Source organism: Podarcis muralis, chromosome 13, assembly GCF_964188315.1.
Source record: "Podarcis muralis chromosome 13, rPodMur119.hap1.1, whole genome shotgun sequence".
NCBI lineage: Eukaryota > Metazoa > Chordata > Lepidosauria > Squamata > Lacertidae > Podarcis > Podarcis muralis.
In genome coordinates, this window is record NC_135667.1 from 16,300,872 (window position 1) to 16,325,746 (window position 24,875).

The 24,875-nt window shown below is 46.7% G+C and overlaps 3 protein-coding genes across 6 annotated transcripts in view; 1 reads left to right on the top strand and 2 right to left on the bottom strand.

Annotated features, from left to right (window-relative positions):
- Window positions 1–7,997, bottom strand: part of ITGAL (integrin subunit alpha L) — a 43,014-nt gene extending 35,017 nt beyond the window's left edge. The window contains exon 1 of one of the 2 annotated variants that reach the window (XM_028702088.2): window positions 7,606–7,997. In XM_028702088.2, coding sequence (XP_028557921.2) covers window positions 7,606–7,666 — 61 coding nt within the window. In that variant the 5' untranslated portion in view covers window positions 7,667–7,997. The remainder of the gene's footprint in view (window positions 1–7,605) is intronic. The other variant, XM_028702087.2, reaches the window with a different exon arrangement.
- Window positions 7,998–10,769: 2,772 nt separating this feature from the next.
- Window positions 10,770–19,321, top strand: SEPTIN1 (septin 1). Its single transcript, XM_028702091.2, has 12 exons — window positions 10,770–10,798; window positions 11,914–12,088; window positions 12,226–12,316; window positions 14,195–14,281; window positions 14,386–14,509; window positions 15,523–15,657; window positions 16,341–16,458; window positions 16,914–17,015; window positions 17,116–17,215; window positions 17,313–17,478; window positions 18,506–18,590; window positions 18,781–19,321. Exons 2-12 carry the CDS (start codon window positions 12,086–12,088, stop codon window positions 18,859–18,861), a joined length of 1,092 nt encoding a protein of 363 aa, XP_028557924.2. The 5' UTR covers window positions 10,770–10,798; window positions 11,914–12,085; the 3' UTR covers window positions 18,862–19,321.
- On the bottom strand, window positions 19,288–24,602 carry DCTPP1 (dCTP pyrophosphatase 1). Of its 3 annotated transcripts, none has more exons than XM_028702097.2 (5): window positions 24,479–24,602; window positions 23,282–23,581; window positions 22,358–22,455; window positions 21,905–22,015; window positions 19,288–20,708 (listed from the first exon to the last, which is right to left on the bottom strand). In XM_028702097.2, the coding sequence occupies exons 2-5, from the start codon at window positions 23,567–23,569 to the stop codon at window positions 20,315–20,317; spliced, it is 891 nt and encodes a 296-aa protein (XP_028557930.2). In that variant the 5' UTR covers window positions 23,570–23,581; window positions 24,479–24,602; the 3' UTR covers window positions 19,288–20,314. The 3 variants fall into 3 exon arrangements, with proteins under 3 accessions (XP_028557930.2, XP_028557929.2, XP_077773122.1); XM_028702096.2 differs by having other exon boundaries at window positions 22,358–22,485; XM_077916996.1 differs by having other exon boundaries at window positions 22,358–22,485; window positions 24,470–24,597.
- Between the last annotated feature and the right edge of the window lie 273 nt (window positions 24,603–24,875).

Here is a 24,875-nt window from a genome sequence, read left to right on the forward strand (position 1 = left end):
AAGTTAGTAAAGGCCAAACTTGGCCCTCCAGCTGTTTTGGGACTACAACTCCCATCATCCCTAGCTAACAGGACCAGTGGTCAGGGATGATGGGAACTGTAGTCCCAAAACAGCTGGAGGGCCAAGTTTGGCCACCACTGATCTAAGTGATCTTACAGTACTCTTTCAGGTCACCTCCTCTGAGTTGTTCAGGGCTGATCAGCAGCCAGTGCAGTTTCCCCAGCACAGGGATGATATGCTCCACTCTGCAATCTGGCCTGCTGCGCTGATTCTGCCCCAGCTGCAGGTGTGCAAGCCTTGTGCTGCTGCACTTCTGCAAACCTTGGAGTTTCCCTGAGTCAGCCAATCGCTCCTTCTTATGTGTGGGCGCTGCCAAGCTGGCTTCCAAAGCAATCGGTGCCTGAGTGCACATCTTATTTCAAAACAGAAACTTCCCTTCCAAGAAGCCCCAGCTAAGGGCTGCCATTTGTTGTAATGCAAATCCTGAGATTATTTAATACTAAGATTCGAGTGCCTAGAAAACAGTGTGGACTAGGCGGCTGTTATGCTTTTAATGGTTGCAGACTGCAAAATCAACAGCAACAGGAAGTGATGCTTTTCACAGTCCTTGTCTGCTAATCTCTGCAGATCATTCTTTCGGGCCAGGAAACAAACATAAAACATGCAACTTTTTCACCACCCTAATGATCTTTTACTTATCTATCATCACCGTGTTTTCTTTCTAACAGGAGTCTTGCTAGATGTCATTTCCATTCCAATAAAATATGTAATTTCCATTCCAAGAAAAATGACTGTACTCTGCCTGGCAAGGCGCACTCACAAACGCAGGAGTGCCGCCCCCTCCCAGCAGTGGTGCTGTGGGGTGAGGCAAAACATCTTGTCATTTCAGGTTATTTTACACCTTGGACTCTATGGTCTTATGGAGGAGCCCCTCTTTAGATGAATGAATTTATTAATACGGTCACAGACCAGCGTCAACACACACAATATCACAGATCATAAAAAATATCAGAAATACAAGGGACAATATGAATATAGCAAGGATTTAAATATAAAAATTAAAATTAATTGTTAGCATGCCCCCTGTAATTAGCAATTAGGGGTTTATGCATTATGGGATACCACTTGCTTCCTGCGATTGATTGCAGACGCACAGAATTTAGCTACATTTAGTGTAGTCTTGGGATTCATGTCCTCTAGCAGTAGTTTTAAACTATGGTATTCCGATTCTTTCCTGGACTTTTGCAAAAAAGGTGTAATAAAAGTCAAACCTATATCCTCATGAAGACAACAACGTAATAGAACATGTGAAGCAGTTTCAACTTCCAACGAGCCACAAGGACAGACCCGTGCTGTATATGGTTTACCCTCAAATCTGCCCTGAAGTAAGGCAGAGGGGAGAACGTTAAATCTGGCGAGGGTAAATGACCGTCTGTATTTGGATACCTGAAGACCTGACAGGTAGTTAGCTGGAGAGAAACCTCTCCCCTGGTCCCTTATTGCTGGATGTTTGGCCATTTCGCTCATGTGGCATTGTAATTCTACGTCCCAGATACGCTGGCGAATTGTAGTCCTAGCTTTCTCGAAGCCTGTCGCTATCAAGGTCTGCTGTGGGATCCCCAAACCTTTAAGCTTTTCCAGCAGTGTAGCTTTCCATCCTCTTTAGATGGTAAAGTTGCATTTCCCCCCCCCACTTACATAGAAACGTGGTCAGCCAGTGTAGGAGTGCACATATCCCGAGTGTGGGGGTCAGGTGGGATTACTATGAGGAATTATAAAATATGCATCAAGCCATGGTGTCCGCTATGAAAGCATGGCGTTGACTGGGCTCGATTCATTGACAATAATTTTTGATCAAATCCCACAAGCCTCTGCATTTCTGGCCATTTTCTCTACTGTTCATTTTCTACGCCTGACAGGCACGTATCAGCATTCTAAATACACAGGCCAGTTGCTTCATCAGGCATCCTGAGCCGTAAAAGATAGTAGGTAGCTTCTTTGATCTTTAGATAGATCTTAAGGGCCAAGAAAGAGCTGGTAAATACTACCCATCCTTCCTTCCTTTATTGCTGTTTATGACCTCTGGGTTTGCTGAATGCATTCTTCCTTTTTAGTTCTGTTTTATTTACTCAGAAGTATGCATGCTTAAATTAGTTTTGTAGTGTAACTTTGTCCCCACGTGGGGTTTTTTGAAATGCTCAGAGGAAATCTGATTGGTTCTTACGAACACTGGGTAAAAAGCTCTTTTGTGAATAAAATGACCTGGGCTGGAGGGTGGACAGGAATTATTATTATACGCACTCCTCCCAGAGTCTTGCTGGTCAAGCCTGTGTGTATCTTATCAGTCCAATCCCCTGGACATCTGCCCCAAAGTCCTGCCCTGGTGATGCCACTGCCACCCAGGAAGAGAGCCAGCAGCCTTTCTGCCTTGGCAACAGAAGTCACTCACCTATCAGGCTGCATACAAACTGTGCATTTTTAAACCACTCCTCCCTACTGCCGCCACCAGAGAATCCTGGAAACTGCAGTTTGTTAAGGGTCCTGGGAAGTTTAGGGCTGCAAGAGGCATATGATGGTCCCCAGGATTATTATTGGGGGGGGGGGAGTCATGTGCTTTAAATGTATGGTGTTTATGCAGCCTCGGAGAGAAATCTACACACACACATCATTCTGGTAAGAAGGCCAGTTGTAACATTTCCTCATTCCGACCCCCTCTTTCTCCCCAGCCACAGATGAAGGGCGTACCCCTGCGTTCTCACACCCTGAGGGTTGCCAGCTTCTCAAGTGGCCGCTGTAGCTGCCTCTGCCTTTAATGATGACGCCCTGCTGTACAAACAGCCGCAAAATGGTTCTCAAAGGGTGTGGTGGGCCACACTTGGTGTGGAAGGAGAGGGTGGCAAGTGTGGCAAGGAGATTCAATAAACATTTAAAGATTTCAGTATAGTATAGTATAGTATAGTATAGTATAGTATAGTATAGTATAGTATAGCATAGCTTGTGTGTATAAACACCACCACCACCACCACCACCAGAAACAGCATCCATGCCTCTCTTCAAGAGCATTGGCTATTCTTCTAAACTTCTCCACAACGTATTGTTAGGAACAGGGTTTTTCAACTTTGCCCAATATGAAAGGTCAGAAAAGTGAAGCTTCTTTGAGTTAATGAGATGAAAGTTTGCTTGTCTCAAATTAGACCGAATATAAATGAAATTTCCTGGCAAAAGCAAGCTCACACCTCTCATTCAGTTTGTATCCATGCTTAAGGTACATAAGGCTTCTGTAAAATTAAATTTGGGGGAAGATTCCCGTTCTTATGTAGCTGCCTTGTTTTATACTTTATGAATGTCCCGTGATCATATTATAAAGTAGTTGTGTCGTGTGTTATAAATCAAGCGCTGTCGGGAGTTGTTTTCCAGTGTATTTCTTATCAAAGAAAAATCTGGTGCAGCACGAGCACATTTTTATTCTGAAAGTGTGGCCCAGAGAAACTTTTTTGAGAACCACTACACTAACTGAAAATGTTTTATCTCCATAATGCAAACTTTGACTGCCATTTCCTCCATATATTAAGGCTGGTGGGACCTTCTGTGTGGCAAGCAAGCACTCTGCTTGCGGCTCTTTTGCACAATAAGCTGATAGAAGCACAGGAAAGGGGGGGTGACTTGAGTCAGCTGGAAGCCATTTTTCTTCTTCTTAACCAGGGAGGAGATTTGGGGTGAGAGGTTGGAATGGAAGGATCTCTCAGTTTTGTTCGTCTGAAGTGTCTCATTTTTCTAGTCAGAAATTCAGTTCTCCACATTTTGCAGCAATCTACTTTTTAAAAAATTCCTATGAAAATTCACCTGCATTTTAATACGGCTTTCTGCTCAGAATCAGTGTTTTTGTTTTTTTTTTGCAGTTTTGACTAATGCACTCATTTATGGACGCGATTCCCCACAACATTATGCATTTTTGCATGTTATTTTCACAAACGTCTTAATTTGTACGCACGCTTTCTCCTAATATATGCATTTTTGTTTGGAGAAGCGCGTCACAACATCCAGAGAGGTGTGCGCTGTGAAGGATAGATGCATTTCAGTTCTCCTACTGTTCTGGAATGTGAGAATCTGATAGGTTCGGTTTTAAATATGAACCGAATCGAATTTCTCCACCCTTGCTGGGAGATGGTGAAGCAGTGACTAGTCACTTTAAATTTATAGTACGATGAACTCACAAACAGGATTTGAGCTATGAGCAACAGAAGTAATTAGATTATAATATTGTTATGATTTAATAGAAGACAGGGTGCAGCAGAAGGAGAGAAACAACATGGAAAACGGGGTGCAAAAATAAAAGACAAGTTTGTGTTTTGATTGTACATGTTAAAAAGTTGAAACTTAATAAAACGTAATTGAAAAAAAGAAGAAGGCAGGAGCAGATTAATCTCTCTCTCTCTCTCGCTCTCTGCCTCTCCAAAACACTGGTGACAAGTTTTGCAGGCAACATTCCTGTGCTCTGGGCTGTTGCTAACACAACAGCAGCACCTGTAAAGTATCTGGTAGCTCTTAAGCTGCTGACAGTGGCAGATCACACCAAGATACCGGCAGAATGACTTGATGTGCCTTCAGCCGACTTCCTCCCTGTGGCAGCAGCACAGGCTTTTATGACCCACACTGGTGAGAAGTGGGGTTTGCCTGAAAGCAGCCTTGCGGCTTTGTTACCGCCGCCACCAATACTACTGTGAGCGTGGTTCTCACACTCTTGCTGAAGAAGCAGAAGCGGAGTAGGGACAGCTGGAAAATGACTGTAGGCCAGTGGCAGGGCATCTGCTTGGCATGCAGATGTTGCCAGGTTCGATCCCTGACATCTCCCGGTAGGGCTGGGAGAAGCCTCTGCCTGGAAGCCTGGAGAGTTTCCTATACAGTGATACCTTGGTTATCAAACGCCTTGGTACTCAAACAACTTGCAACCCAAACACTGCAAACCTGGAAGTAAGTGTTCCGGTTTGCGAACATTTTTCAGAAGCCGAATGTGCTCCATTTTGAGTGCCACAATTCCATTTTGAGTGTTACGCTGATGTCTGTCTGCTTTTGCTATTTATTTTCTGTTTTTGTGGCTCTTTTGTTTTGTTTTTGTGACTGTGTGGAACTCAGTTCAGCTACTGACTGACTGATTGATTGATTGTCTGACTACAGTACATTGTTTATTGCTTTCATTTTCACTGGTCTCGTTAGATAGTAAAATCCATTTACATTGCTGTTTTAGGGGTTGTTTTTAAAAGTCTAGAACGGATTAATCCATTTGCATTACTTTCTATGGAAACCGTGCCTTGGTTTTGGAACGCTTTGGTTTTGGAAAAGACTTCCAGAACGGATTAAGTTTGAGAACCAAGGTACTACTGTATTTCTATGAAAGATGATGTGATGATGGTGATGAAGACAGCTAGGGGATAGTGTAGAGTATTGTGTGTGTTGGTGTGTTGTTGTGGTGTGATATAAATGAGGATGATCTTAGTCGCGAGGCAAAACCTTGGTTTTACCAAAACATTAACCCTATTTCTACAGGGTTGCTTTGGCTGTTTTCCTGGTTATCATTCAATCGCTCACTGCTGTCGCTGTTTTGCATGTTGGACATGTATCATTCTCTCATTTTGTGGTTTTGTAAGATGTGGCTAAGGGACGTGGGTGGCGCTGTGGGCTAAGCCACAGAGCCTAGGACTTGTCGATCAGAAGGTCAGCGGTTCAAATCCCCGCAACGGGGTGAGCTCCCGTTGCTTGGTCCCTGCTCCTGCCAACCTAGCAGTTTGAAAGCACCTCAAGTGCAAGTAGATAAATAGGTACCGCTCCGGCGGGAAGGTAAACGCCGTTTCTGTGAGCTGCTCTGGTTCACCAGAAGCATCTTAGTCATGCTGGCCTCATGACCCGGAAGCTGTTCGCCGGCTCCCTCGGCCAGTAAAGGGAGATGAGCGCTGCAACCCCAGAGTCGGCCACGACTGGACCTAATGGTCAGGGGTCCCTTTAACTTTAAGATGATGCTATGTTTTACATTTTGTCTTTTAACTTTTCTCCTTAAGCGCCCAGAGTTTATAAAGAAAAGCAGCACACAATTTTTTCAACATCCATGAGATGAGAACATCTAGATGGTGGGGTGAGTTAATTGGCCGGAGCTTGGTTGCACTGCTGGGATCTGAACTTGCATTTCTCACTGAAACACTCTTCGGGCCAAACTGCATGTGATGTTAAACATGCGTTTTGGCATTGTGTAGATCTTTTTAAAAATGAAACAAAAAGTTGCAAATTTAACAGAAAGAACAAAGTAAGAACGTTGGCTCACAATAATAAGAATAATCCATCAAATCTAATTTAAGCATACATATTAATATAAGCCATCCATTTGTCCAAAAATATATATCCAAATAAGGCCAATGATAACAAAATTCTGTATATGTTCAAATGTAGAAAGAACAGTAAAGGTATTCAGACCACTGAATAATGGACACAGAGTATCCTTCCGATATTCACTCCATACATTTAAAGCCTGCTTGTAGCACTGTAACAGTCATGGCTTCCTCCAAAGAATCCTGGGAGCTGTAGTTTATTAAGAGTGCTCAAAGTTGTTAAGAGACTCTTCACTGAGATACAATTCCCGGCTGTCCCCCCAGCCCTTGCCAGAAATTGACAGCTCTGCTACAGATCAGAGTAGGATGGGAACACGCAGTAACCCTATCTGGGGGTTCTCCACACCTCTGAAAGTAAGTGGAAGCAAACTTCAGGGAACAAGTAACTCCAGAAAAAACCCAGCCTCTCCAAATGCATACCGCCAAGAAATAGCTACCGCTGAAAGCAGGAAGTCTCAATGGACATTCTGGCAAATCTGTAACTTGCACAATTATTAAAGTTGGCTGCTAATTCGGTTAGCAGAAGGAGGAACTAGGAAATCAAGACTATTAGGCCATCTAGCTTAGTATTGTCCATACCTCAGGGGCAGGGAGCCTATAGCTCTTCTGAGGCCTTTGGTCTAAATTTCCAAAATCCACCCTCATTATTGACCATGGTGCCTGGGCCAAGGGGCACTGCAGTCCTTGCAGGGCTACAAACTAACTGCCTGTGGCTTAACATGGATTAGCAGCAGAGCTCTAGAATTTCAGACAGGTGTTTCCCCAAGTCCTTCCCAAAGATGTCAGAGATTGGATCTGGAAGCAAAGCATGAGCTCTGCCCCTGAGCAAGCCTGACGAAGCACTAGATCACCTATCTCCTTTAAAACCTTTGTGCCTCCTTTTTATTTCTTCTCTTACATTCACATCCTGCCTTTCTTCTGTCAAGGAACCCAGAGCATTGCCCATGTGGTTCCGAGGTGGTCTCCCATCCAGGCACTGACCAGAGCTAAACCTGCTTAGCTTTACCAAGATAGCAGCCTCACGTAACAACACACCATGCCCTGGAACTCTCCAATAAAACTCTCTCTCACACACACGCAACATGCAGCAAGCAATTCACCCCAGCAATTCCCAAACCTGCAAAGGTCCAATCTGCCCATCCTACCTAAACATGGTATCTGTGCCAGCAGACTTTCTCTCCAGCCTCAGTCAAGACAGAGAATTCCGTTTGAACCAATTCCGACCTACCTTGAAGAGCCAAGCTGATCAGCAGTGCCCAAAAGTAGACTGGAAGGTGTAGGCCAGGCATGCTGGGTGGTGGCGGCGGCAGCAGCAGCTTAAACGGTTCAAGAGCTTATTTTCTGGAGGACATGACTGGCAGGAAGGAGCCAGAAGAATAGTTTGATCAAGCCAAGAGACAGATTCAAGAGGAGCAAGCGACTATGGCAGAAGATGAAGGAGAGTGGGGAAGAGGTGATACTCTTAAGCTTCCAAATCTCAAAACCGTACTGCTACTTTCGCTCCCCCACGTGGTACAAAAAGCAAAGGGTATGATGTGGGCAGGAGAGGAAACGTGGGTGATGAAAGACTCTGAATATGCATATGCGCGAGGGGTGGCACCTGCGCAATGAGGGAAGGAGTTACACCAGTGCAGACACACACACACACACACACACACACACACACACTGCTGTGACTTTGGCATCTGATCACACTGCGAATGGACCTGTAAGACTGGCCAGATAGGCATCATGGACTTGAGCAAAGAACTCCCAAACGTTTAATGTTCATTTCAAGGCTATAGATGCTTCCTGAATGACAAATCATCTACAGAGACAAGTCTTACAACAGTGCTACACACTGCTGTATGTGTGTGTGTGTGTGTGTGTGTGTGAGAGAGAGAGAGAGAGAGAGAGAGAGAGAGAGAGAGAGAGAGCATGGGGGAAACGGAAGTTGGCAATTTGTTTCAAAAATACATGTAAGAGTGAGTGGAGGAAAAGGCAATGTGGTTGTGGGTGGAAGACTTTTCAGCAGAAAAACTGCCAGAGGGGGAGAGGGTTGAAAGTTCCTCCTCCTATAAAAGTCTTCTGAGGTTGAGTGCAGCCTCTGTGGCCGTAATGTGTTAAAAAACAAAAATAAAACACATTAGGGTGAAACAAGAACTTATGGGAATAGCGATCAGGTGGCAAACGGGTCAGGGTCTTTGCAGTCATGGTTCACTCGAGTAAAGGAAATAATGTTATCCGAACGTTTGACTCAGCACAGCAGAGTGCTAAAAGGGCAAAGTAAGAAATACAAATTTCTGCGTATATGGTTTTTGATTCTTGAGTATATAAACAAAATCAGCATCTTTATCGCAGGCGCAAGTTTCACTATGGAGAGATCAACTTCATGAACGAACTGTGTGTGTACTTTTATGATGCTATCTGTGTTTGATGAACTGTACTCCAAGTTTTGCTTTGTGTTCACTATTCTTCTGCGAAAATCAATGAAATACCTATTTCAAAACAAGGAAACAGGCTTGCAATTGTCTCAAGCAATAGGCATGGAGGATAGCGGACTGGTGCCCCTCCCCTCAAGAAAACCCCACTTGCTCCTTTGCCTCATGTCAAGGCAGCCCCAACTCACCTGCCAAAGCCACTGGTAAGTTTACATCCCTGGCAGGGGCTTATGGGTGTAGCTGGGGGGAGGGCAATAATATCCACAAATATTACGGAAAAGCATTGAAATTACTCAATTATCTGAGGTTCTAAACCCCCAGTCAAAGCCTGCCTCTCCCAGCAGAAGCCTGCCCCCCGTAATGTTGTCTTCATGGGATGATTTCCTAAAAGCTCAACAACTTTGGCTGCCCCCCCCCAACAAAATTCCTGGCTACGCGTCCATGCATGGGCTGATGAGAGTGGTTTGTGTATAATACGTATGCCCTGCCCCTTTAGCCAAAATAGTTTTCAGAGCGGTTTGCTATAATTGGATCTAAGACAGTTTTGGCTCTGAGGCTCTCCTCCCCCGCCCCCAGTTTAAACTTTAGAATGAGAAGACAGCGTTAAATTGGCACCTGTTACCAATAATGGCCCAAGGATGGAGGCACATGTTATTAAAGATCTGGTGAATACATTGTCCTAACAAAATAAGAAAAATTTCCTTCCAGTAGCACCTTAGAGACCAAGTAAGTTAGTTATTAGGGACGCAGGTGGCGCTGTGGGTAAAAGCCTCAGCGCCTAGGGCTTGCCGATCGAAAGGTCGGCGGCTCGAATCCCCATGGCGGGGTGCGCTCCCGTTGTTCGGTCCCAGCGCCTGCCAACCTAGCAGTTCGAAAGCACTCCCGGGTGCAAGTAGATAAATAGGGACCGCTTACTAGCGGGAAGGTAAACAGCGTTTCCGTGTGCGGCTCTGGCTCGCCAGAGCAGCGATGTCACGCTGGCCACGTGACCCGGAAGTGTCTCCGGACAGCGCTGGCCCCCGGCCTCTTGAGTGAGATGGGCGCACAACCCCAGAGTCTGTCAAGGCTGGCCCGTACGGGCAGGGGTACCTTTACCTTTATAAGTTAGTTATTGGTGCTACTGGAAGGAATTTTTTATTTATTTTGTTTCAACTACAGCAGACCAACATGGCTACCTACCTGTAACTAGAGCATTGTCCTAAGTTTCATGACAGAAGAAAGGACAACAGCGATGGAATAAAATAAATAAATAAATGAAATTACAGGTACAGTATTTTGGGTGCAGGAGTCCCCTGTTTACTGAGCGTTCAACCCGATCTGTTTGTAGGGAGCTCAGGCAACGCTGCACCCAAGCGAGGGCTTTCTAACCCTTCCCAGTGCACTTTCCCATCACTTTCCTTATCGCAGAAAATCTGATCTTTTGGGTTTGCTGTGCAAAACTCTCCAGGCAAACTATAATGGCAAAACCTGAACTTACTGGCACATTAACTTGAGTCTGGAAGGCCCCATTTACACGTGCTTTAGTTGCATCAAGAACTGAATAGTGGCAGACACTCTGCGTGGTGGGTCTGCCTTCACACAAAAAAAGAAAACAGTTGGGTGGGGGAGCAGCAGAAATTCAGCTGGAGCAAAATCTGTGGATTCCACCAATCACACACAGCCACAGCACGGAAGCAACTGAGCAGATAAATGGCTTGCTTGCCTATTTCCTGTGTTCTGCATTAGTACAGGGGAGAGCAGGAGCCCCCTAGAGGCTGGGTGGGGAACAGACACAATACAGAAGGAAGCTGCGAGAGAGCCAATGCAGAGGCTCAAAGGCTTTTTCTTTTCTGGGCTACACTTTCAGAATCAAAATTGCTCACGACACACAGGTTTATTTTTATTGATAAGATATATATTGGAAAACAAAAACAAAAATAATCACCTCCTAGCAGGGCACAGAAACAGCTGCTTTATAATATGAGGTTTGATGAGGTTTGATGAGACCCTAAACTACTGAAGGTAATGGGGCCCTTTATATGTCCAGCCATCCTTTGTCAACAACAAATTGTTGCTGTTTTTTATGTTGAATATATGCTATATGGTAATTTATCGACATACTAGGTATCTAAAGCCATTTGCACATAATAATAATCTAAAGCCATTTGCACATAATAAAATATGTATTTTACCAGTGTTGTTTTAGGGAGCAGGCGGGGCCCATTACTTACATCATAGGAGCCTACATAACACAAAACACTGTTGTTGTATTTAGGTGTTGTTGTTTTTATCTTATGTTTTGGAAATGTACATCCAGTTGTTTTTTTCCCTTTAATGTTTTTGGGGCCCCCAAAAGTGTGGGGCCCTAAGCTATAGCTTGTTTACCTTATATGTAAATCCGGCACTGGATCACGGGACATCCAGAAAGTATAAAACAACACATAAGAACAAGAATCATTCCCAAAATATAATTATAAACGAGCCTCTTACATATATACCTTAAGTAAGTATACAAACTCAGTGAGAGGTGTGAGCTTGCTTTCGCCAGGTAATCTCCTTTATATTAGGTCTAACTCTCCTCATCCACACAAAAAAGTTGTTCTCTTGTCTGATCTTGATTTGATTATGATTTCAATAATGATTTTCTTTGTGAAGTTGTCACCTGTGCATGCATGCTCGTCTGCGCATGCTTGATGCCTGTCTCAAATGTCCACACCATTTTAAAGTACAAATTAAATGTGGCTTAAGTTTTCTAGTTGGACTGAACCTGGTTAGAGGGGAAAACACTCCAAACAGCAGTATTTGCCAAGAAACTACAAGTCTGATATGGCTTGTGACTAAATGCCATGCAAATGCAGCTTCAAAAACCGGCACAGGGAGCGCACTAAATGCAGAGTAAGTGGCAATGTGAATGTACCCAAAGCCCCTCTTCTGTGTGTGCTTGTTTCATAAGCCCCCTTGAGCACTGTTTTTTTGTGAGGAAATGGGTTGCAGCAAGGGGGCGAGAAGTGACCTCAGTCACCATTTATAAACTTGTCCCATGAGCATAAGAGCTGAGGAAAAGGCAGTGCGTCCGTCAGCTCCCACACAACCTTCCAAGCAGTGATATTTTAACTTGAAATGTGTGCTACCCACAGGTGGAAGGAAAGGAGGGAAACGAAAATAGGCCAGCCAATGGGAGATGGCGATGCTCTGATACGGGTGCAGATCTGGCTTCCTGTTTCACCGCCACAGGAAGTTGGTGTTTGAGCCAACAAGGTGCACACTGACACCCCTGCAGCGTCTCCTCCGTACAACTAGAAACCAATTATGGTAAGAAACCTGTAAGATGGACTCTCTTTTGCCTTTCTTCCCTTGAGTTGTTTTCTTTTGAGTCTCTCTCTGAACACCTGGGAAGGACCAGACAGTGGGACGCCTCCTCCTGACGCTATCTTTCTTGTCTGCCTCAGGACAAAGATTACGTTGGATTTGCAACTCTGCCCACCCAAGTCCACAGAAAGTCCGTAAAGAAGGGGTTTGACTTCACTCTGATGGTTGCAGGTAATGTGTTGAGAAAACCCGCTTTCTCCACCCTCACCAGCTCCAACACCCTTGAATGAACCCAGACACACTCCCTGCGGCTCTCTTTCCTTTCCATGCTATTGCAGACCTGCAGTTTTGTCGTGCCAAATGAAGAAGTGCCCTTCAGTGTTGGATTTTGCATGGTGCAGACCAGGTTGTGGAAGAGACTCTGGCTTGTGCACCAAGTGCAGCCATTCAGGCCTCTCTGCATGGTCCTCAGGGCACTCTGTAGGGCACAACCCTCTCCTCCCCGTCCCCGACTGGGCTTTGAACACCACACATTCTTTTTATTTGACCAAAGGTGGATTTAGGGGAGCACGACTGGTTCCCCCACACTGGGTGCCGAGCTGAGGGGGTGCCGCAGGGCGCTCTGCAACAATGACAAACAACGGAAGGCAAGTTGGGGGGGAGGGCACTGAAATTTGGCGTTGCACAAGGCGCTGCTGAAGTTTTTTGTTTTTTTTTAATTAATTTTCAAAAATTCAAAACAAACATACATACATACATACATACATACATACATACATCCTGTTTAAATCTTGGTAACATTATTAAGTGACTTCCTCAAATCCCCTTGGTTGAATTTCATTATATATCATTTTAACAGTTTTCCAAAATCGATTTTCTCAAAAAATTTACTTGATCACTTAACATCTTTCCTTCTTTCTAATTTAGCTTTAAACATCTTAAGTCTTATCCTTACATATTTAAATCCTAAGCCTATCTATTATTTGCAAGCTTTTCCATTTAAGTTATCTTAACATATTTAGCTAAATAGTCTTTAAATTTCATCCATTCTTCCTGATACTCCTCCTCCTTCTGGTGGCGCTGCTGACATTTTAAAGCCCCAGGTCTGCCACTGCTTTGACCTATGACTGAGCCTTTTGGCTGTCTGGATAGAGAAGAGTGGGTGAGTGTGCTTGTGTAGAAGCTAACCTACTATACAGTGGTAACATTCACATGAATGGCTCGGCCCACTTTTGTCTCTGGCCTGCCCACCATTGGCTGGTGGACCCTGAAAGCGTGACCAGAAGGGATTGCCCTGAAGAAAGGTGCCCAACCCCCTGGTCAAAGCACTGATGGCGACTGATCAGTGGGCAATTTGGCTGCCTTTTGTGCCAAGCCACACTAGAACGTATCTTGAGACACATCCACTTCTTAGGTGTCATAGGAGAGACAAGTCTCTCAGGCCTGCTCCTCAAACCCATTAGGACAGGCTTCCTCAACCTCGGCCCTCCAGATGTTTTTGGGCTACAACTCCAATGATCCCTAGCTAGAAGGACCAGTAGTCAAGGATGCTAGGAACTGTAGTCTCAAAACATCTGGAGGGCTGAGGCTGAGGAGGCCTGCACTAGGATACGGTATATTCTGCTTCCAGAGGTAGGGACAGAAATCAGAATCCTGACTAGGGCTGGATAGACCAGTCTTTTTCCAGACCGTGTTAAATTACTATGTTTATTCATAAATTCGTTTTTGTACCACTGCTGCATTAATCTACATTTAAAAAAAACAACAACCCGTATGATAATTTGTTTAAATGATAAGTAAATTTGTACTTTATCTCACTGTAAGCATTTTTAAACTGTCTTATTTTTTAAAAATATGCATTTTCATGTTGGTGCATTTTTTGAGCCAAGGACTGTATTGCAAAATTTGGAGACATAACTGAAAGATGATCAGTACAGGAGGCATCCGTTGAGGTCAGGTTTGCATCGGAATTCATAGAAATAAAATTCCTCAAGCATCTCCAGACCTGAAAACCAGAAAACTAGTCTCTCAGGCTTATTCCTGTCTTAATCAAGTTCCTCTGAGTTCAAGGATCATCAGCTGATACCTTCACGTTCATTCATCCAATAGGAGAATCTGGGCTGGGAAAATCCACTCTTGTCAATAGCCTCTTCTTGACAGATCTATATAAGGACCGGATACTTCCGGATGCGCAAGGTAAGGACTGATGGCAGCCCAGTCTGCGATGTTTTTGGATGGGGTGGGGAGAGATGAGAAAGTGACCCCAGTGCTATTACTGCCCTGCCTCCCCCACTTCGCAGGCAGGATCCCCCAGACTTTGGAAATTGTCAAGCATGCAGTAGACATTGAAGAAAGGGGAGTGAAAGTGAAATTGACGGTGATCGATACCCCAGGATTTGGAGATGCGGTGGACAACACTGAGTGGTAAGAGGCCAGCTGGATGTATTCCTGTGCCCCAGTTCTGATGAAGCACCGGGGTGAATAAGGTGCTATAGCAGGGAAGGTGGGATCTGGGACCCAGATCTGGGGAAATCAAGGATTCATGGGTGGGAAGTGGGTCCAAATTTAGGGGTGCTGAAAGCCAATATTTATTGGGTCTTTGAGAGTAAAGCGAAGAAAGCGTATCTTGTCTACTTTTGAAAGCCCAAAGGATGGAGGATGAGGAAAGAGTTCATCCATGCATGTTCAGCCCCCAATTATAACATCTAATGCAGAAGTGGGCAGGTGGCAGGAGGAGGAAAAGCAGTATATGAAAGAGAAATAAGAGGAGGGCAGAGAGGAAGAGAAAAGACAGGTCCCACCCACTTCTTGTATATAATCCTTGGCAAGATTATCCTGGAGGACATGTGGCCGTTGACCGAAAAAAGGATTGCCCACCCTATTCCAATGACTGGTTTTCACTGTAGAGCAAGCACCACAGACGGTTGGTTTGCATTGAGACCTCAAACCATGGCTTACGTTAACCTTTTCAGATGTTACAAGCAAATAACAGTGTGCGCCCCTACTTTCTTCCCCTCCTTATCTTGAGAACCCCCAGATTCTGTTGTAAGCAGTGGCCTTTGAGAGCGAAGCAATGGGCCAAACCATAGCTTTCGGATTCATACGTGATGCCAACCAAACTGGGCTTAAGATCCTGGCTTGGTGGACAAACTATAGCTCACACGCCACAGGAAACCATGGTTTGTTGCTATGTCTCAGATAGAACTCTGATGCCCTATGACATTCCCTCAGACAACAGGCAAGTGATATGTGTCTATGTGGAAGTAGCTGATCTTCCTCCTGGCCTTTAAAGACCAATCCAGGCTCTAGTCCCCCTCATTACGTAAATGTAGCTAAGGAAACTAGGATTTGGTGGGGTGTGTGTATGATTCTGACTAGCAATGGGGCCTTCTCACCACCCCATCCCCCTTTCTTCTCCTACCTGGTTTCTACTGCAGCTGGAAGCCAATTGCCCACTACATTGATTCCCAGTTTGAGCAGTACTTTCGAGATGAGAGCGGCTTGGACCGCAAGAACATTCAGGATGGGCGTGTCCACTGCTGTCTCTATGTCCTGTCACCCTTTGGACACGGGTAAGATGTGTGGAGCTTTAGGGTGTGGCCATAGGGAGTCAGGATCATGTCTTTCAGTGCTTGAAAGGATAGCAGCTCTCCATGGTTTTTATTTCCAGCACCTAGTTCATTGCTGAGAGCCAGTGTGGTGTAATGGTTAAGAGCGGTAGACTCGTAATCTGGTGAACCGGGTTCACTTCCCTGCTCCTCCACATGCAGCTGCTGGGTGACCTTGGGCCAGTCATACTTCTTTGAAGTCTCTCAGCCCCACTCACCTCACAGAGTGTTTGTTGTGGGGGAGGAAGGGAAAGGAGAATGTTAGCCACTTTGAGACTCCTTAGGGTAGTGATAAAGCGGGATATCAAATCCAAACTCTTCTTCTTCTTCTTCTTCTTCTTCTTCTTGGATGAGCGGCAGCATAATAAAGTGCCACTGAGCATGTGCCAACTTCCTTTACTGCTGACGGCCCAGCTTATCAGCACAAACCTGGCAGCCAGATCTTAAGTGGACTGGAATCCTGATTGTTTTTTCATTTTTTTATTAAAAAATGAAATGAATGATGAGAGGGGGCAAGCACAGTTCAACACAAATTGTGCAAACAAGCCCAGCTTCGAGACTCCAGGGGTTAGTGGGGGTAGGAGGCAGAACTGCCAGGGGCTCTGAAAACAGGGGTCAAGGATTTTGATCCCGCCCCTCTGCCACAGGCTCCGCCCCCTGGACATTGTATTCCTCCGAGCCATCCACGACAAAGTCAATATTGTGCCGGTGATTGGAAAGGCGGACAGCTTGACTCCAACAGAGGTGAAACACAAGAAAGAGAAGGTGAGAAAGGGGGAAGGGCCACCGTAGCTCAGCTGGAAGAGCATCTGCTTTGCATGCAGAAGGTCCCAGGTTCAATCCCCAGGTAGACTCCCTACCTGAAACCCTGGAGAGTCTCTGTCAATCAATGTAGACGATATTGAGCTGGATGGACCAATGGCCTGGCACCATGTGGGGCAGCCCCCTATGTTCCTGTGGGAGGCTTCTGAAAGGGGTGTTGCAGGGGAAAGTCATATATGCTGGGTTGGAACAGACGCATGCAGCAAGTAGCACACTTGTCTGAAGTAAACACCTCACTGTAAGGATAGAGCTTCCTGCACTCTCTACAGGAAATCTCATTGCAATACCTGCAGCTCTGGAGCCAATTTCTTCACACACCCCACTGCTAGTCCTGTCCTCTGCACGGCTACATTTCATGGGTATTTTAGCTCCACATTTTGATTCCTTTGGACATATAGATCCGGCAGGAGTTAGAGGAAAACGGGATCAATATCTATGAGTTTCCTGACTGTGACTCGGATGAAGACGAAGAGTTCAAAGCTCAGGATGCAGAGATGAAGGTGAGGAGCTCTGGTCTGGTCTTCCCTCTGAGAGGGAGAAGTGTCGGGTGGGATGGAAAAGGTGGAGCAATAATGGGCCTCACTGGCCTTCTTCCTGCAGCAAAGCATCCCCTTTGCTGTAATTGGATCCAGTCAGGTGGTCAAGGAGTCGAAGGACAAAGTGTTCCGGGGACGGCAATATCCTTGGGGGACAGTGGAAGGTAAGTTGCCTTAAGAGGAGAGGGCACTCAGCAGAGGGCGCTGTGTCAAAGGAAGTTACTGATCTCGACTTCCTATTTCCCCCACCCCACCCCCTAGTGGAAAACGCGGCTCACTGCGACTTCCTCAAACTTCGGAACATGCTGATTCAAACCCATATGCAGGACTTAAAGGATGTGACCCACGAAGTCCATTACGAAAACTACCGCGCGCAGTGCATTCAGAGTCTGACCAGACCTGGGGCACGAGACCGCAGCAGCCGCGCGTAAGCAGATTCTGTTTTCTGTAAGGGAAGAGGATTTGGACAGGGCAGGGCAGAGCGCTCAGTTGTGAGATGAACAAAGAGGCTGGAGGGAGTCTGGTTAATTTAAGACAAGAAAATGATCATAAAACAGAACTGCACACACTCCACACTGATATATCCTTAAAAAAGACAAGTTCTATCCAGCAAATACCGAGGAGTAAGTTGGCAGTTCCCAGTTCCTTCGCTTAACTCCCTACTGGCAATTTAACAAAGTGCTTTTAAGGCAGATGTGGGGAACCTTTGCCCATCCAGATGTTGCTGAACTACAGCTCCCGTCACCCCACGTCCTACCTTGCTAGGGTTTATGGGAGTCTTAGTTCAGCAACATCTGGAGGGCCAAAGGTTCCCCACATCCTGGCTTAAGGACTGGGGGAAAGAGCTGCAAGGGGACGTGTTAGTTATGCTTCAGGTAGGGGTACGTATGTAGCCCACTCCCTGCTTGCAGGCAGGGCAGAATGTGCTGCATACACTAGCATGCTGTTTGTTCATGGTTAACCAGGAATCCTGCCTTACACCCATTATCTTCCTGCCATGCTACACTCACTCTTTGCTGCTAGGCTGCACTGCTTTATTGGTATGATCCAGTGAACATAGCAAGCTGCCTTGCGCAGAGTCCAACCATTTGTCCGTCTAGCTCAGCAATGCCCTGCACCCATTGTTCTTCAGCCTTATATTGTTGGACTACAACTCCCATCGCTCCCAGTCAGCTTAGCCAGTGGTCAGGGCTGATGGGAATTGTTGTCCAGCTATGACTGGGCACCCAAGGTTGAAGAATGCTGGTCTACACTGCCTGGGAGCAGCCTTCCAGAGTTTCAGGCAGGGTCCTCCACCAGCTTTACCTGGAGACGCCGGGGATTGAACCCGGGACCTTCCACATGCAAGGCAGGTGTGCTCTACCCCTGGGCTACAGCCTTCCCCCAGAGCTAATGTACAGGCAGGAGCCAGGATCTTCCCATGTTCTATCACCAGCCCTCTTTCGCCTCCCTAGGAAACTGTCACGTCAAAGTGCCACTGAGCTGCCACTCCTGCCTCTGGCCGAGACGGAGAAATTAATTCGCGAGAAAGACGAGGAGGTGAGTCTTTGCACATTTTAAGGCTTTGTGTTTGTGTTTTCCTTTGGAGTTAGCAGTTGCTAACCCTGTCCGATGTTAGATCCGAGTCCTTCAGCAGCTGCATCTTAGCACTTGGCAAGCGATACAAAAAAGGTGGTCCACCCCGAAGGCAAGTGCAACTTCAGCATCTCTCTCGTCTCTCTTTGTCCAGCTCCGTCGGATGCAGGAAATGCTGCAGAAGATGCAGGCACAGATGCTGCAGAGCAAAGGGGAGCAGTGTGACAACCTCTGAAAGGCAGCAGAGCTCCTTTCCCACAGTGCTATGAGAATCCCAATGGAAAGAGACTTAATTCTGCTTCTATATGGCCAAAGCAGGGGGCCACACTGGTAATGGAAATGGAAGAGTTAAGTGTTGGTGGGTATACTATGTATTTGAGAGAGAAAACCCCTGTGGACCTCCAGATGTTACTGGACTACAACTCCCAACATCCCTGATCTTTGCCCATGCTAGTTGAGGCTGATGGGAGTTGGAGTCCCCTCAATATGCAGAGGGCCACAGGTCCCCCAACCCTGGCTTAAGAAATTATCACACTGGATAAACTGTCTATCATATATATGTATATATATATCCCTTCTTTCTCCAACCCCCCACCCCTCACCCCACCATTGTCCACTGACTGTTTTAGTATCTTTCAATAAGACACAATGACTTGACTGCTCAATGGAAATAAAATGTATTTTACAAGGCTGAAGACTGGCTTCCTAACAGATCTCCAAATCATTTGTATGCATCTACTTTCCCACAAACTATCATGCACAAAATATTTATCTCCAAAGAAGCCTGTCATTAAACTGATTCTCCTCTATGGATTCCTATTTTCACTTCCACTTGATCTATTATTTCTCCAGACAAATTTAACTGTGACAGACAAAAGTACTCAGCAACAAAAGTGCTGCATATTATTTGAAATGTGGGCCATGAGGTCGTGTGGATAGCTGAAAAACTGGGCAGCGGATGAGGCCTCAAGGAGACAATACCAAAACAAGTCATTTTTTTCAGAATAGAAAAATTGTAACTCTTAAGCTCTCAATGTAATGCTGTAACCAAGAAAGCCAATATGGTTGTTGATTGGATGTACAACAACGCAGCCTGAAAAAGATATAGTCTCTCAGGAGCTGAAGGCCCTGTACGTATTAAAATGAAAACAGCCACAGTAGACTGAGCAGAGGAAGGACCCTGGCGAGGGTCCCCGCTCCAACCATTTCCCTGCTTAAAGGGGCTCCTCAAGCTGCCCTTACACCCATGGGGGGGGGGGAATGCATCTCTTCCACACACACCAATGGACAGTGGGGAAAAAGCTTGAGGAAAAATCCAGATGCAAAGCAGCCCTGACCTCCCATTTGTCAGTTCAAACAGGCAGCTTCCCACGGCTTCTTTTCTTAAAAAACAAAAACTAAGATGGAGGCATCTAACTGGGCTCTAGTCAGGAGGCCAAGTGTGTAGAAGGCCCTTGTCAGTTTCACATCTGAGGTAAAGTCATAATGCCTGCGTAGAGTGAAGGGCCTTCCCCCACAGACTAGTCACTTTCAATTCCCCTGCCAGATAGGGCTCCCTTCCTCACTGGAGTGAGCATCATCTAAACCTTCAAAAACATAAAAGGAGAGGGAGGAAATAATGGCAGCACCCTTCCCTCCCCACATCGCTCCCTTTGCATTAGCGCTTTCTAGACTCCTCTCACAAAAGACTACGACAAAGTAGAGGCCTGCTTTGAGGCGCTGCCCTGCCTGAGCCCTGAAGCCCCAGTGCCATTGGAGTCCCCACAGCTTGTGTCCGGAGGATGGGAGGCTCCCGAAGCCACACAAAAGTTTTCTCCCCTCGCTGCTCCGGAAGAAACAGCAGCACCGTCCTGTTGTTTCTCATATTCGGTGTATTTCTTGGATGACCCATAAACTCGCTCAGCTGGGTATTTGAGGCGGTTCTTCTCTATCTTGTGGAGGGCGGCCGAGGGAAGGTCCACGCGGCACTTGTCCGCCAGAGCCACCAGGTAGATGAGGACATCGCTGAGCTCGTCGGAGAGGGCTTCGCGCTCGGGCGCTGTCCAGCCCGGGAGACCTTCGGGGGCTTCTTCCCGCCACTGGCTAAAGGGCAACAGGGGAGAAACGATGGAGTGAGGAGGGGAAGGAGCTAAGAAGGGATTCGAAGCTTCCAAAGGGAAGTCGTGGTGGTTTGTTGCAGCAAAGCCAACAAAGGCTCTTGGGACACCTTAAAGCAGGAGGGAGGCACCTGAGGGCTGACTGCACCCACTAGGCCTCTCTGCCATGCTCTTGGAACTCTGCTTAGGCCTCACCCTCTTCCCCCAGCCTCCTTGAGAGGTTTTGCCTGGCTCAAATGTGCCCTTGAACACCAACCATGCCTCTTGAAGGGCAGAGAGAGATGCGTGTAGACATGAACCTACGCTACGAAGATAAAATTTAGACTGATTGCTCTGCCCCCTTTGTCTCCGGGAAAGGGGAATGCGCCTCTAGGGCTGAAAAGGGGTCCACTTTGCCACCATCTTAAAGGCTAACAACTTTATTGTGGCGTAAGCTTTCGTCAACTGCAGACCACTCCCTCAGATGCATGCAGTGTTACCCTGAGTGCCCAGTTCTGGGCAATGCCACTTAAGAATGATACTGACAATCTGGAACGTGTGCAGAGGACAATCAAGGGTTTGGAAACCAAGCCTTATGAGGAACAGTTGAAGAAGCTGGGTATGTTTAGCCTGGCAAAGAATCATAGAACTGTAGGGTTGGAAGAGACCCTGAGGGTCATCTAGTCCAACCCCCTTCAATGCAAGAATCTCAGCTAAAGCGTCCATGACAGAGGGCCATGCAACCTCTGCTTAAAAACCTCCCAGGAAGGAGAGTCCACAACCTCCAGAGGGAAACCGTTCCACTGAGACTGAGGAGATATGATCGCCATCTTCAAATATCTCCAGGGCTGTCCCATGGAAGACGGAGCAAATTGGTTCTCTCCTGCTCTGGAGGACAGGCCTCGAACCAACAGATTCAAGTTACAAGAAAGATTCTGACTAAACATCAGGAAGAACTTTCTGACAGTAAGAGCTGTTTGACAGTGGAACAGACTACCTCAGGAGGTGGTGCCAGTTGATGGGAGTTGTAGTCCAACAACCTCTGGAGGGCACCAGCTTGGCAAAAGCTGGATCAGATGATCGCCAAGGACCCTTCTGATTCTATGAAAGCACCTTTAGGCCTCCATCCTCTCCTTCCCTTCCCTCCCCAAAATACTGCCCGTGGAGGGAGGCCTACTCTGCAATCTCGTCACCCGTACTCACAAGAGCTCCGCCAGCTCCCCAACCTCCCCGACGAGGGCAAGCAGCAGATTCCGAGGCTGGTGGTACTTCCCCCAGCCACGCTCGGCTGTGAAACCAGACTGGAGTCTTCGGCTGTGGGAGAGACAAGAGAGGTGAAGAGAGGTTGATGCTGTGTTCAGCAGAGGCTGGTCCATTAGGGCAAAGGAGGCACTGCCCCAGCAGCTTCAGACTTGCTCTTGGCTAGTCTCCATTTGCCTGCCTCTTTACTTACAACCAGTTGGGATGGCTCCACCTACAGTGGCTCTGGCGCCACCTACTGTTAGTCTCCCCGCCTTCTGCCCTACCAGTCCCAAACAGCACCAATGACCCCTGTACACTGGTTCAGATTTGGGGGTGGGAAGGAGAGGGTGAAGTTATAATCAACCATAAATGTGGGGCCTGTGAGGTGGGAAGAGAGAAAGGAGGGTGTCTCACATGTCTTCCAAGGTAGGCTCAGCGCTGAACTGAAAAGCCTCTGCTGAATTTCCGTTCCTGTTCCTCACCAACACCTCATCCATTTCTTCCTCTTTTGCCTTTGGTGAACTGGCCGATGGGAACAATGCCTGGCGAAGGAAGTCACGGTAACTGTGCGCCTTCATTCCAACCAACTAGTAAGGATTTTTCCCATCAGTTTGCTATTGGCAGTTTAAAATTGTTGAGATTGGGAGTTGCGAGCTAAACCTGGCAGCTATTTTAAGTCAAGCACTAATCTATTCCCTGCTGGCCAAAAGCCCCACTTGTCCCCAAAAAGCATAGGCTAAATAAAATATAATAATAATAATAATAATAATAATAATAATAATAATAGAATATGCTATACTGTACATATATACTTCTATGCATACCCATAGGATATTTCTATCCACAGGATATTCTGGAGATACATATATACACAATAAGGTAAAGGTACCCCTGCCCGTACGGGCCAGTCTTGCCAGACTCTAGGGTTGTGCGCTCATCTCACTCTATAGGCCGGGAGCCAGCGCTGTCCGAAGACACTTCCGGGTCACGTGGCCAGCGTGACAAGCTGCATCTGGCGAGCCAGCGCAGCACACGGAACGCCGTTTACCTTCCCGCTAGTAAGTGGTCCCTATTTATCTACTTGCACTTAGGGGTGCTTTTGAACTGCTAGGTTGGCAGGCGCTGGGGCCGAACGACGGGAGCGCACCCCGCCGCGGGGATTCGAACCTCCGACCACATGATCGGCAAGTCCTAGGCACTGAGGTTTTACCCACACCCCCACCCGCGTCCGCATCATACACAATACCGATAAGATATTCTGGATATGCTTCCAGAAACTCTGGAATTACAACTCACACAGAAACACAACCCACTCATAGGACATCTCCCGTTTGTTACCTGTGTCCTCCTGGGCATGGTGGCTCCCGCACCAGAATTCTTCAGGTCACCAAGCCCATCATCAGCAGAAGGCACAGAACAGCCTGGAGGCAAATGCTTCTGATGCTCAGCCGTGGCCATGTGCAGACGAAGGTCAGAGTAGCCAGCAGGCATCGTACCCTTGCAGAGCCTGCAGGCTGCTTTGCCATTGTCTCCTGCCACAGGGCAAAGCCAGACCTTCAAATCCTCCTCTTCCTCCCAGTCTCTGCAATACTTTCCCTCACTGGCAGCCCTCTTTGACGATGTCATGATTGACCAGGCCTGAAAGAGATATGGGGAGAGAAGCTTGCTGAACAAAGTGGTTGTTAGCAGCAAAGGATAAAGAATTTAGCCGAAGCTTCTTTCACACCATTTAAAGCCTTGTGATACCACTTTAAGAAGTCATGGCTTCCCCCAAAGAATTATGGGAGCTGTAGTTTGTTAAGGGTGCTGAGAGTTGTTAGGAGACCCCTATTCCCCTCCAAGTGTTACAATTTCCAGGGTAGTTTAAAGACCAACCCCTCTTCACAGGGAACTCTGAGAATGGCAACTCCTGTGCCTTTTCCAACATGTGAACACTGTCTGCAGTTTGTATCCACCCAAGTTATATTCAGAGTAGACCCAATGAAATTAATGGACCTAAGTCAGCTAGGTCTATTCATTTCAATGGGTCTTCACAGTTGGCTAAATCTCTGGCTGCATTATGCACCGTACATGTAAAACACTTCCCTCCAAAGAGTCCTGGGAACTTGTAACTTAATTAATCCTCGCTGAGCAACAATTCCACGCACCCTTAACAAACTACACTTCCCAGGATGATTTGGGAGAAGTCACGTGCTTCAAACTTCTTCCACCTACACAAGACTCTGTGGCTTCTCTGCTGCAGGCGCATAGAGAGTTGTAGATGCATCACATCTGTGTGTGTCCCCCACCCAGAATGATAATTTTTTCTAAGCCAATACTCTCCACTGCTGAGCTGCATAAAGTCTGCTTTCAGTAGCACGGCTCACGCCCTGAAAAAATAGAAGTGAGCGCACATCACTTGAGCATGTGCAGAAGGCTCTTTCCCTCACCCTTAAGAAACCCCCCCCCCCCAGTGTACACACACACCCCTCAGTGTATTCTCTGCAACTCTAATGCCCGGCTCTCAACGAAAGCAAAGCAACATACAGAGCCTACCTGGGCTCCAAAGGAAACAGAGCAGGCAGGATGCGACCCCTTCTAACAAGCCACGCGCGTTTTCCCGGGTTCAGCGCAGGGAAGCCAACCCACCATCGCCACTGAGCTGGGCTCTGATAGGGTACAAAGGGTATGACGAACGCACTTGCGGCCCAATCAAAGGTGGCTGGTGGAAGGCGAGAGGAATACCGCAACCAATCAAAAGGAGCAGAGGGTCGCGCCCAATCGGAGGAGAGGCAACAAATAGCGAGTATAGAAGGAAGAGGCGCCGGGATAAAGAGTCATAAATATGCAAAGAAGCGGCCGGCTCAAGGAGTTACAGGAAAAGAAACATCCGGACTGGCTTTATATATATCTGCTATATATCGGCCACAACAGTATCATAAAATATCATTAA